General features: G+C 49.8%; 1 protein-coding gene across 3 annotated transcripts in view; it reads right to left on the minus strand.

Moving 5' to 3' along the window:
• Positions 1-13,469, minus strand: part of MTOR (mechanistic target of rapamycin kinase) — a 117,120-nt gene that overhangs the window by 13,616 nt on the left and 90,035 nt on the right. For all 3 annotated transcript variants that reach the window (XM_067720395.1, XM_067720386.1, XM_067720384.1), the window contains exons 35-47: positions 13,246-13,371; positions 13,025-13,156; positions 9,320-9,435; positions 8,394-8,511; positions 5,391-5,636; positions 4,626-4,726; positions 3,838-3,934; positions 3,295-3,393; positions 2,874-2,996; positions 2,497-2,679; positions 1,939-2,073; positions 1,546-1,720; positions 80-215 (exon numbers count right to left, since the gene is read on the minus strand). In XM_067720395.1, the coding sequence (XP_067576496.1) occupies positions 80-215; positions 1,546-1,720; positions 1,939-2,073; positions 2,497-2,679; positions 2,874-2,996; positions 3,295-3,393; positions 3,838-3,934; positions 4,626-4,726; positions 5,391-5,636; positions 8,394-8,511; positions 9,320-9,435; positions 13,025-13,156; positions 13,246-13,371 (1,787 nt within the window). The remainder of the gene's footprint in view (positions 1-79; positions 216-1,545; positions 1,721-1,938; positions 2,074-2,496; positions 2,680-2,873; positions 2,997-3,294; positions 3,394-3,837; positions 3,935-4,625; positions 4,727-5,390; positions 5,637-8,393; positions 8,512-9,319; positions 9,436-13,024; positions 13,157-13,245; positions 13,372-13,469) is intronic.

Raw genomic sequence — 13,469 nt, forward strand, 5'->3', positions numbered from 1 at the left:
TTATTTATTTGGCAAAGGTACATGACTACCTGGAGAGATGTTAAGAAATAACTAGAAGATTTCTCGGCATCCTGAATACCTGAGGTTTTTCCGAAGAGATGTTGGGTCATTGGCCAGAAGGGTGTTGACCAGGCCGAAGAGCTGCATCACTCGCTCGTCCTGCCGCAGATCTTCATGGCCCTTCAGGAGGAAGACAAACTCGTGCCCGTTGCTGCCTGTAAAGAATGGGGGGAGCAGTCAGCGAGGATCAGAGGGTCTCAATCCCACTGGCTGGTGGACCACCACTGCATTCACAAGTCTGTGGACACATAACTTACCCAGTCATACTGTCCCTACAAAGAGAAGAAATACTCCCTAGAACGGATGAAAAGAATGGCCCTCCTGTTAATGGTCCGCCAATGAGATGTTCAAATCAACGTAAGTAAAATTTTTAAAAAACTGTCTTCGAGGGCCAGGAACAAGTCTGCACAAAGATGGTCACTCTACATGTCCCCTCCCCAACCCACTTTCTGTCCTTCTCTGTCCTGCTCTGACCCGAGAAGCCTGACCCCTAGAGACCACATCCCCTGGGCTCCCCTGTGTGCTTGGCCAATGGGGGCAGTGGCAGGAGGTCAGAGGGTGGGAAGAGGGAGAGGTCAGGGTACTTGCCCCTGACAACTGGCCAGGCTACGGTTCTGGAAATAGCTCCCTCCCACTGTCTGAGCCACGGCTTCTAGGGGACGGCCTCTCTTTCCAGGTTACAGCCCTTGGCGGGCTCTGTGCCCTCTTCATGCTGGAGGTTAGGGGTGAGGACTAACTTCACACTACCGGCTCTCTTAACTCAGCCACACCTCCGAAAACAGTCCTTTGGTAAAGTCTCTTTAATTAGACGCTTCTGAAAGCTGACCAACACGTGTTTTAGTATTAGAAAAGGCCAGCCCACGGAGAGACAATAACCCGTGGACCACCATTTGCTGCTGCCGGTGAATAATCACTGTTTAAAAAACACAATCACTGTTAAAGGCAAGAAAGCTGAGAGTGTCAGCAGAGCACTCAGGCCTCCCGAAACCACACCCCCTAGGTAACGAACCTCACTGTCTGAACTGAGTTCTACTTCTGTCTGTTCACTTTACACAGCAATTCCCACAAAGAGAGAATGTGAGAGTAAACAGGGACACTCAAGCCCGGTGCCCTTCCTTCGACGTGGCCTGTCACCTGCCGTGCTTGTATCCGGGGCCTCCTTCTTGCCTCATCAGCTCCCTGACAGCTGCCCACCCACCCATCCTCCACATCGCAGGCCTTCACAGCTCCCTTCCACCTGTTCTGGGGGTGGGGGGGAGTGTTATGCTTCACTTAAGTAAGCACAGCTGTATGAATCAACGAGGGGTCCCAGGGAGGAGGCAGTAAAGGAGAAACCCACTTTTCCCTACTCGGCTCTCAATAAACGGGAGAAAGATTAGTCGTGTGGACAGCGAGCAGTCGTTTCAGGAGAGGGGAGGGGTCTGCCAGGGTGGGAGGGAGACTTGGGTCCTTACCCGAGTCTCGGGTCCGCACGACGGTCCTTACCCATAAGCGTCAACTTCCGGGGCCTCTGCTTCGATGTGATGACTTGTAGAGATGGTGCAATGGACTGAATGCGAATGATCGGCTGGTTGGGGTCATATGTTCCCGGCACAGCCAATTCCAGGTCCCGGCACATCAGAAGTTTTGGGGACACGTATTGCAGCTCTAAGGATGTGAGCTGTGAATAATTACCACAGGGTTTAGTTTTCTGCCTCAGGGAGGAATTTAAATGCCATTTAAGTATTTTTCAATGGGTTGCTAATAGCGATGACTTGTCCCTTGTCTGCAGGTAGAAGTGAAACCAGGTGCTGGGGGGTTAGTGTTAGAATGTTCACGGACAATAAAACAGAAAGGACTATAATGACCGTTAACCCTGCTGGAGCCTCAAGATCCTACCTGAGGCAGCTGCTTTGAGATTCGTCTGAACACGTGGTAATAGAGGTCCCAGGCTTGGGTGAGGTCCTTGACATTCCCTGATTTCATGTACTTCCTGCACCACTCTTGGGCCTCCATTAAATCTCGACCATACGCCTGAGAGGGAATGCAGGGGAAATTTGCAAGTTGTCATTTGTGTTGACTAAGCCACAAGGCTGAGTCCCCAAGCAGACAGCAGAACTCCTCGGGAGCGCACCCTGGCCAGAAGGCACTGGCCTGGATCGCTCAGCAGGGAAGCTCGGCAGTATTCCAGCCCCAAAGTCCCAACCTCAGAATGGCTTCTCAGGTAAAGTAAGTTCGGAAGACAGACGAGATGGCCTCGTGAGGAATCCCATAGTTTTCCCATTAAAGTTTTGGGAGAGTTCTTGTAACTTACTGACAAATAAATTTCTGATGTTTTATATCCTATGACCTCCCTCCATCAGAATACATTTTCTTCAAGTCAGTAAAGAGGTTAGAGGGAAAGGCGTCTGCAAAAGGCTCTGGAGTCCCGTCAGTTGACGCTTTTTCATTCCATACCTGGTTAAAGGATGTTTCCTTCAGAGTCTGGGGTCCCCGCTCCATCATAGCATGCAGGGGCTCCAGCACCTCGAACATGCCTTTCACGTTCCTCTCCCCAAAGTACAAGCGAGATGCCTCTTCCAGGCCTTCGTGCCACATCTCGTGCCAGAGAATGGCCACTCGGATCAGCTCCTCACTCACCTGGGTCAGAAAGGGGAAGGAGGGAAGCACCAAGGATAAGCTAAGCTCAGGAAGGCCTGTCTCGGAGAAACAGAAGGTACTCTATCTGGCAGCCAGAGGGAGTACGCAGCCCTGTCATGAGGAAGAAAGACAATCTCACTCAAGACCTCTGCTCGGTGACCAGAGGCCGTGAAATCTGCCCCGGCCTGACTCACCATCATGGCCTGTTGTACCAAGGTGTTACTGTGCTCGCACATGTTCTTCAGAATCTTGTTGGCCGCATTGTGACGGGCCGTGGTGGTAGACTTAGAAGCCACCGTCAGCGGGTAGATGAGGGCCTGAAGCAAATACAGAAGGAACATTTCCAAACTCGTGTGAAAGGAGGATGACAAGAAGATGATACCGACACTCATCTGAGTCTACCAGGCAGGGGCTATACGATCTTGGCGGGGGTTCTTTCTTTCCTGGAAGGGCCCTGGGTCCCAGAGCCTGCCAGCTAGGCAGGCCCTCCCGGGGGCAGGACAGGACACTTAGCTCCCAGTTGCACTCGCATCTCTAGAGCAGCTTTAGGAAAGGCTGACCACCAAATCAGAAGGTCAGCAGTTAGATGAGAAACTGCCCCGGGTCTCCACGTACCTGGGGGTGGTACCGACCAATGTCTGTGAGAAGCTGGTGAATGAGACGTCCCACCAAGGGCCTCGGCGTATCAATTCTCGCAATGAGCTGAGGTATAACCTGATATTCAGAAAGACACAGTGTGCAGCATGAGATGTGGAAACAACTCCAGTTATTCTTCTGAGCCACGAACAGCTCTTATGACTTGTTTGGTAGATGCTGTTGGGCTTGGAAATGGTTCATTCGCTTCAGTTCTCTAAAAGGAACTGAAGAAAATATGGAGTCTTGACCTTGGGGTCGATCCCTACTTCCTCACCACTGTACAGCACATACTTCCTTGCTACTCTCAACAGCGTATGACTGTAAGAGGAGACAGACGAGGAGCAAAATCTGACCCATCCCCACCTGTAACCAAGTGTCCTCCCCTGTAATCAAGTGTCCTCACCTGTAACCAAGTACCTCACCTGTAACCAAGTACCCTTACCCATGACCAATTGTCCTCACCTACAACCAAGGAGCCTCACCTATAACCAAGTGTCCTCACCTGTAACCAAGTACCCTCACCTGTAACCAAGTGTCAATCTGGATCGCTTTCACCCCTTCCACTAAGGCTTCATTTACATCTGGCCAGTGACCATAATCAAACCATAAGGTGAGGACTCTGGAAAAGAAAAATGAGTCATAGAAAATTTAATTTACCAGCTTTTGTCTGTTTTTTCATCTTCAAGACTCTTGGGAAGAGAAATGGCAGAATTCCAAATCAGTGGCTCTCCAATGTGTTCGGTCTTGGGACTGCTTGGGAGTGGGTGGGTGGGGATGGCCAGCGGTGCTCGGCCAAACACAGGAAGATTATTCCAAGTGAATGATTATTTAATTCCAGGTAACACAGAGGGGTCACCATGGCATCAGCTCATAACACTAACAGACGAGCCCATGGATAAGCTTTGCACGTGCAGAAAGAGTTGCCTGTAGCACAGCAGCAACTTGGAAACCTGGCACTTAGCCAGTGGAGACCCCCAAACGCAGGAGGGCTGGTCACCTAGAGCCTCTGGACTGGCTGGCCTGTTGCCATTTGTTTAGGCCTCTCAGAGTTGCCTCCAAAAGCTGAAGGAATTTCAGCGATATTGGGAGAAACAGCTGGGTTTCTTCTTCCTACATAACAAGCCACACACAGGCAGTCCTTGGGCCACTGCTCCCTCCTCTTTGCAGATTTCACCCGCACAGGTGGGGCTGGTCAGCTGCGACTCTGGGACGTGCTCATCGGGGTGGGTAGGGAAAGAGGACTTTATGTGTGACTTCTGTGACCTGCCATCCACATGGCCCACCAGGGCTTCCCTTCCTTTCCCTGATACCTGAGCGTGTCCTGGAGGTTGTTGCCTCGTGACAAAGAGATGGATCGGAAGAAGCCCTGGACAGCAGGGACGGTGTACATCAAGAGAGTTTTGGACAAATCCTGTTGGAACACACGTATGTTAGTGACACTCTTGCCTCAGCTTTCTCATCTGTAAAATGGGCATAAGAGCATACTAAATAGTATCCCCTTCAAAGAGTGGTTATGAGGATTAAAGCAGTTAATACACAGAAAGCCTTTATATCAGCACCTGGCACAGAGCAAGCATTCAGTAATGGCAACGGTGCCGTAACTGTTACTATCCTGGGCTAACAGTGGCTTCCGGAACAGGGTGGCAGAGGAGGTGGGGCTAAGGCCCTGAACATGCTGATCTCTGGGCTGGTCAGCTGCCCCAGGCCCTGAACCGACAGCCTCAGGGGAGGTGGAAGGGGAGAGAAAAAGACAGGGGATGGACTCTGCCGGGCTCTGTGCTCAGAGTGGGCCCGAAGATGTGTAGGCTGCCTTCACACCGGTGCAGAGCATTAGGAGAATGAGCTCAGTCACATGGGAAGCATGACAAGGACCTCATTCTTCAGCACAGGGGCTACGTCAGTTCCCCAAACCCAAATATATAAACAAAAGTACTGTCTCAAACAATGCCGATGGCAAACATGTTTTCTGGCTTCAACCAGAGCTTCCGAGTAGGGCCTCAGGCTCCTATCAGCCTCCATCCCTCAGAGCGCCTGGTGCCTGGGTCCGTCCTTGATGGGGGAGGAAGGAAGGGTACCTCAGTGACCTTCTTCTGCAGAGGAGATGGGGTAGGGCTGTTCTCAGTGCTTTCAGCCTCGCTCTCGCTGTTACTACCCTCGGTGCTGGTGGCAGTGGCCGTGGCCGCCGTGGTGGCGGCAGTGGCCACGTTGGTGATGTTGGCCCCACTGGCGTGACGCAGTTTCTTCTTCTCATCGCGGGCTTGGTTCTGATGTTTGTAGTGGAGCACAGCCTCGAAGTTCATCACAGCCCACGCGTGCCAGGCCTGTGGGCGGGGACGAGAGGACAGACATCGGGGCTGTGACATCAGCAGGGGCAGGAAGTTCAGGCATCAAGGGCCTTGAGGGTGTGAGGCCACAGCTGAGGAAGAGTGCAGGCCACCCTTTCTTCTTAGTGGCCAGCACAGCAAATCCTCACTTCGTGGAACACTGGGGAATGGGGCATTTTACTAAATCCAATGCGATTCATTCATTTTGCGGTGCATCTGCTGTATCGGGGGCTGTGGTGAGTGCCATGGGCGGGGTGGGGGGCACATGAGGAGGAACAAGCTATGGGCCTTTTCTCAGGGACCTGCTAATCTAGTAGGGTAGGTTACTCAAAAACCTAAAAATAGGCAGAACGTGACCGGGGCAACAAGAGACAGACAACGGGAATGCCAGGGACGGGCGGGCAAGGCGTCACAGAGGAGAGACTGCGGCGGGTCTTGAGCAGCCTTAGATGGGCAAGGACGGCGCAAGAGGGTGGCAGGGAGGGCGTCCTGGCAGAGGAGGAACAGGGACAGAGATGCAGGCTGGGCAAGCACGGCACAGTTCACAGGACACAAGCAGACAGATGTGACTGAAGCTTAGAGCACACGCAGGAGAGCAGTGAGGGGGAGCCCAGCAAAGCGGCAGGCTCAGACCACGGAGCAGCTGGCATGTGAGACCAAGGGCGTCCCATCTCATTCTGTAGGAAATGGAGTTTTTAAAGCTGAGTTAAAAGCTGGGCTTCAAACATTCCTTTGGCAGCAGATATAAAACAGATTATTTAAGAGGGCAGAGGTTCAGGGGGTGAGGGTGAAGGTCTTAACCAGGCCAGAGGACAGTGGGGAAGGGGACACACTGAGAGCACAGGACCACCACGGAGGGTGACTCTTGGTCATCGTTCGTCCCTCACACCTGGCTCGGGGCCTGTCAGAGAGCCAGTGCTCAGCGCCTGCTTGCCAGAAGCAGCCTCTGGCGCTAACCATTCACACCTCTGACGCTCTGAGCTGCAGTGACGCTATGGAATAGCATTGCCTGGTGTACAGAGCATGAGGGACAGTTTGATTTGGGACCTGGTAAGTTTGCAGTGGTAGGAGGACATTAAATAATCCACTCATTGGGCTTCCCTGGTGGCGCAGTGGTTAAGAATACTCTGCCAGTGCAGGGGACACGGGTTCAGGCCCTGGTCCGGGAAGATCCCACATGCCGCGGAGCAGCTAAGCCCGTGTGCCACAACTACTGAGCCTGCGCTCTAGAGCCCGCGAGCCACAACTACTGAGTCCACGAGCCACAACTACTGGGCCTGCGCTCTAGAGCCCGTGAGCCACAACTACTGAGTCCGTGAACCACAACTACTGAGCCTGCGCTCTAGAGCCCGTGCTCCACAACAAGAGAAGCCACTGCAATGAGAAGCCCGCGCATCGCAACAAAGAGTGGCCCCCACTCACTTCAACTACAGAAAGCCTGCGTACAGCAACAAAGACCCATCACAGCCAAAAAAAAAAAAATCTACTCATAGTTGGACTTTCTGGATAATCAGTAAATTCCTTTGCATCCCTTGCTAAAAACCTTTCTTTAACATGGAAGTGTCCATTTCCCCAGCTAAGCAGAGTAGATTGATCATAATCAACCTCTATTTGATGAGTAAGAATCCTACAATGACCCAGGCTCAGTTTTCCCATACTTTTGTTTATTCGACAAATACCTCTTACATATGTACTATGAGCTAGGGGTCCCGCTGAACAAGACAGAAAGAGTTCTGCATGCACATGGGACTAACATACACCACTGATGGTACCAGACAGTATAGACCCAAAAGGGCCCAAGCTAGGAAAAAACTAAAACTAAAAGTCCTGGAGCCAGTTTTTTACTTGTGATTTGTTTCTTTCTGAAAAGCTGAATGAAGAAAAGTAATCTGGTTAGGACACAGTTCTAATTAGTAAGGTTCCAACTGACCAAGGGTTCACTGGACATATTCTTCCAGCCTCAGACTGAAGCTGTCCTAGAGAGAATAATTACTGCTGCTTTCACAAAATGAGCATTTTTCAGATCAGATTGAAGCATGCTTAAAGCAGCATAAGAATTTCGTTGATGTTTCTGTGGTCTCCAGATGCAGGTTTGGATCCCAGAGGGATTAATTCACACAGTATCAGCCGGTTAAGGAGACACCGGAGAGAAATGGAGGACCCCTGCCACACCACGAAGCTCTTACCAGGAGGCCCCTCAGAAAAGAGAGAAAAACATGAGAATGTGTGCTCTCACCAAAGACGTATACGCCCAAGACTCAGTCCTCTCCCAGTCAATCACATCTTTTATACATTTTCTAATTCTGTTTATCTTCTTGAAAAATTTCCTATGATATAACAGGATGTTACCCGGAGCTTTCCAATAAAAACAGAAAGTTCAGTTCTTAGATGAGGAGCAGAAAGGGATGGGAATCAGAAAGAAGCTGGGAAGGAACAGATGACCCAAGGGAAGACACAAGTCCCAGAGACTAACCATGTGTGCAGATGCTCTAGGAAAACAAGCCGCCAAGCGTCTATAAAACAACAGCATCCCCAGAGCCACGCACACACTCACGGCATAATAAGTCTTTTTCAAGTCAAAGAATCTATCAATTAGACGTGGAAAGGGCCTCTAACAAACTGGCTCCCAGCACTCAAAAAAGCCAATTCGCGGTATCAGACCAGGCCACCAAGGCCTTGCTGTAAAGCACGAGCCACTAGGGTGCACAGGCAGGCTTCTGGAGGAGGCAGCGGGAGGTTCCCGTCTCTGGTTACCTTGTACCAGCTGCGGTCGTGCTCCGTGGAGGCGCTATAATACTGCAGGACTTTGGGGATCGTGCTCTCGTTGATGCCCTGCAGGTTCAGCTGCCACTCCCCGAGTTTCAGGAAACATCTGAAAACACAGAAACAAGCCCCCAGGTTGCCCCCTCCTCAGAAGAGCCTTTCAAGGAGAACAATGAATTACGTTGCAGGAGCACCAAAGCCTCCCTGATATTTATTCCTCCTCTCGGGAAGCAACATGAGGGAGCCGTCAGAATTCTTAGCCACATGGAAGGAAAAAGACAGGCTTTGGGGATCAAGTTTTTCAAGGGATGGTCTTTTCTTGCCCTCTGTCTTTCAATGCTAGCATAAACCAGGTACCTGGCACACGGAGGTCTGAATGGACCTATCTCCCCCACATTCATTATGGTGGGTGGTAGCTGTTGAGAGCAATTTTTCTTTTGATTGCTATATGGCTTCTCCCTTACTTTTTCCTTTTACTGATTGCTAAGCTATTCCAGGTTCTGTGCTAAAGGCCTGATGTATTCTTTCCATTAATCCTCACACCATTTCATTCCACCCTAGGAAAAAGGAACTCTCACTATCCCCTTCTTATATAACGAGGAAGCCGAGGCACAAAGAGGTTAAGTCACTTATCTAAAGTCACACATCAAATTAGCAGCGTGTCTGGCAGTAGCAGCGTATCAAACTCTAAAGCCAGACACCAGGAGAGCAGCACACAGGTGCTGCTGGGCTGCTGGGTCCTGGGAAAGTAAGCGGCAGAGATTTTGGAGTAGCGCCATTCGACGGCTGCCTGGGACCCCTGCTGGAAACGGTGAGAGATGTAAGCGAGCGGCTGCTCCGGGAGCCACGGCCCTTGCAGCAGAGGCTGCCGGTGGGGCAGGGCTGGCATGCGGCGGGCCCGGCCTTGGGGAGCTCACCGGGCCATAAGCTTGTGCAGCTCCTGCTTGTGCTGCTGGTCCTCGGTGGCGATGGCGTGCTGGGCTTGCTGCTGCATGGTCTGAACAAAGTGCTGCATGTGCTGGAAGGCATCGATCTGTAGCAGGACAAAGGCACAGGGAACCACTTGGCACTGGGCCCAACCTCAGGGGACAGGAACTGCTGTTCACAGGCACCTAAGCCAACCCTCTCCCAACGGAACACCCTAGAACACAGGGTGAGGACCCCGAGGAATGGAGGACCGGGGTGTGATGCTGAGAGATGGCTGGGCTTTTCAAGAAGATTCATATTTTTTCAACGCAAGTCTTAGCTCTCCTTGGCCAACTGTAATTACAAGTCTTCATAAGCCTTAGAAAAACTACTCGCCTGACTACCCCCAAAAACAATTCATATGAAGTAATCTCAAACCACTGCTCACTTCACTATCAATATATTGCCCTGGGGGAAATCAGGCTTATGGGGAATTGTTTCAGGCTAGTAAAACTTCAGCATGTGTTTAAAACACTGTGGTACCTTGGACACTAGCGTAGCAAAAATTACAGTTTAAAAAAATGTGATAGATCCCGTGATAAACCATAATGGAAAAGAATGTGAAAAAGAATGTATATATATGTATAACTGAATCACTTTGCTGTATAGCAGAAATACCACATTGTAAATCAACTATATCTCAATAAAATATTTTTAAAAATCTGACAGAACCCTCAGTACCCAAATAGAACAGAGAGATGGGGTGAGGCCCCTCATACATCAAAGTGGCATGGGGGGGACACTACCCAAGCAAACATTTAGTTGAATAGGGTGGCTTAGGAGCAAAATCTGCAGAGCGTCCTCCAGCAGTTACATCTCTTTACACTATGTGATTTTATACAAAGTGAGCAGAAGGCATCTGGGTTGGTAACAGATAGTGGAACTAGGGAAGAGCAGAGACAGAGTCAGAGATCTGAGAGTCAGTTACAAGCCATTTGTATAAGCCTGCCATGGCCACACATACTAGCATCGTGATAAATGTGAAAAAGAGAATGTGTTCTTTGCTACAGAAAAGGAGAGAAAAAAACCCAACACTTCAAATAAATGTCAGAATGATTTCCTTACTGTAAATCACGTAAGAGTCTTTTTTTTTCTTTTTTTGAATAGAAACATGTCAGTAATGATGGCCCTGAAGGAAAATTGAAACTCCCTGGCTTGGGGGCCAGGACCAACCTTAGATACTTTTAATATATAAGGAATTAATTAATTACCTGGCGTCGAGAGGGCTTAACCCAGAGGCAGAATGACGTGACAATGATTTAGCAGGCAGCTAATCCACGCACGAGGGCAGGGCAGAAACACAGATGTTCTAACAGTTACCAAGACACCTGTGTCCCTCAGACATCTGTCTTCAGAGTTCCACCCCTCACCAGTGGCTGTGAAAAATGAGCTATACCAGCATCTCACACCTGGGAAGTGATAAGTGTTCCTTTAGTTTTTCTTCTATGGGAACTACACTGGCTAGACTTAAATCTGATTAGGAAGAGAAAAAAGAATTGGGAGGGAGTCCTTAAGTGATCCCTCATGAAAAAGGTGGAAGGTAACTCAGGGTGGTTAGTGTGTACATCAGGTAAGATGGTTAAGAACTGAACTAGGAACTCGGATGCCAGGTGCTTTCCAGAGCCCACAGGCTCTGTGTCACTGACTGTCCAGAGAGAGTTTAAATTCTCTTCGGGAGACTCTACAAGAACAAAACGAAAACTGCCAAAACCGGGAAGGCTGGGCATTAGTTTGGATTTGAAGCCCAATGTTAGGTTTAGTCAGTTTACCCAGCATGGGAGACTCTAGTATCTTTCTACTCTGTGGCATGGAGGCAACTTATTTCCAAGGAATTAAAAATGTTCTGTTAAAAACGCCTTCTTTTCTCCATCCCCAGGAAGCGAGGAGGGGGAAACATGATTCTTTCTCTCTTACGGACGATGGACCGCTCGCTTGGAGGAAGGGGTTTCTCTCAGGCCCAGAGTGTAAGCTGGGCAGACTATTCTGGCTCTTGACTGCCTGCGTCGTTTGTGGGCCAGAACTATGTTCTCGGCTTAGTGAAATTTCACAGAAGGAACCAGCCTGTCTCTAGATTCTGTGAACTGTCTTGTCTAGAAAAACAGTGGACATACACCTATCGCCTGATGTCTTCCTGCAGAACGGGATCTGCTTCTCCCCATTTCCATCTGCCTCAGGCAAAGCAGAGAGTACAGTCCTTATTTATGGAGGAAGAACATAGTGCTCAGAGAAGTAAAGTGACTTGTTCAATAGCACAATTATTATTAAGTAGGCAGTTTTCTTGGAGTAGCCCCTAAGCTCTTACGAAGATGCGGCATCTCTAGCTCCGGGCTTGAAGTTCAAGCACCTAATTTTAAATAGATTTCTCAATCTTTAATCCACGTGGTTTTATGGTCTCCCTCCAGAATCTGGGTTCCTAAGAAAAGGCCATAATCTGTGGAGAAGTTGGGCTGTGGTCCTATGTTGAAAGAAGCCACTCCGTGGTTGAAATATTAGCCAAAACCCTCCTTCCGCCTGCCTTCGGCAAGACATTCAAAGACTTGGAGGCTACATATAGGAAGGAAACCAGACTATATCCAGATCCAGCACCTTCTGATTTTCTCATTTGCCTGGAGGAAGGCCAGGCTTTGAATCAGAAGTGCTCTGGCCTGGGAGGCTCACAGGGACTAAACAAAACAACCCCCCCTTAAACAACAATAAAAGAAAAAACCCCAAACTGCACATTTGGAGAAGGACACTTGGGCCATGATATTTGAAGTGTGCCCCAATCAAAGACCCAGTGCGTGGTGCAGGGCTGTGGCTCCCACTCTGGGTGGCATTCAGAGTCACAGGATCCAGCACCCACAAAAGAAATCAGCTTCTGACAGAGCCCAGGGATCTCCCAAGTAAGCCTTCAGCCGAGACTCCACTGCGATTTTATCACATCTTCCACAGCCACAGCTCCAGCGGCTGCTCTGCATTCCTTTCTCATCTCAGGGACACTGTGGGGACAACAACAGGGAGAGGAGAGCTGGGACTCCCTCTTCTGTTTCATGAGGACGATGATGGGGGAGCCAAAGCAGGCGCTGATTTTGCCTCCAGGGCCTACTTTTTGTTAATCATCACCATCGTCCGGGGAGATTGTTTTAAAAAATAAAAACAAAAAAGAAGCCACATCTATTTCCCAAGGACCTGTCTGTAAATAAAGTCAGAGGAATTCTACATTGGCTTCAAGGTGACTTTCCCCACTGGTTTCAGCATCACACTCTGGGTGTTGCTGCTTCTGAATCCCAAACTGACGACAGGAGAGGAGACGAGAAGTCTGAAAAACCAAGTTGGTCTTACGAAAGTTTCAGTCTGTGTTTTCACAAACATGCTTTTTTGGGTACTTCTCTTAGGGGGAAAAACACAACCCAGAAATTTTTTCTATGTTTTAGCACATTCTAGCTGCTAGTAAATAGAACTGTGATCGCACTCGGTGGTTTGATCAATGGTGTATGTGCACCTCCTTGAATATGATTCACTTTTTGAAATGAGGCCAAATAGCCTCCTGACAGGAGTGAACTCCCTGGCATGGTGGTTTGGACGCTGTTTCCTTTCGGGCCTGGAGGAGGCAGTGAGCAGCAGATTAGGCGAGCATTCTGGAGAAATGTGGTCTCCTGCAGGATTCCAGCACAGACCTTGCGAGCGCTCTTCCACATATTTTTCATGTAGGCGTAGGTCACCTGGGGGTGAACTGTTGGCAGAGGGTGGTCAAGTTGCCGAGATGGATCAACTCCCAGGAGCAGCACTAAGGTTTTATGAGCAAGAGCCTTCAAAACAAGAGGTTGGGGTTATACACAGCACTGGGCCAGGAGCACCCCCTCAGACTCCCACCCTACCCAACGGTGGGGACACTCACCAGCCTGCCACTCTTGCCACACAGGCTTGCATACTTGAGCCAGGTCCTCATGTCCTCGTGAGGGCTGACCACTAGCGACCGCACCATGAGGATTTTCTGCCAGTCCTCCACAATACGCTGGCAGCCCTGGAACGTCCAGAAGCGAGGATTAGACACATGCTCTGCTATAACTTAGCCCCTCACAAGCAACAGTGAAACCCACCCTGAAACAAAAAAGAGATTCA

This window comes from Pseudorca crassidens, chromosome 2 (genome assembly GCF_039906515.1).
Source record: "Pseudorca crassidens isolate mPseCra1 chromosome 2, mPseCra1.hap1, whole genome shotgun sequence".
NCBI classification, from domain to species: Eukaryota; Metazoa; Chordata; class Mammalia; order Artiodactyla; family Delphinidae; genus Pseudorca; species Pseudorca crassidens.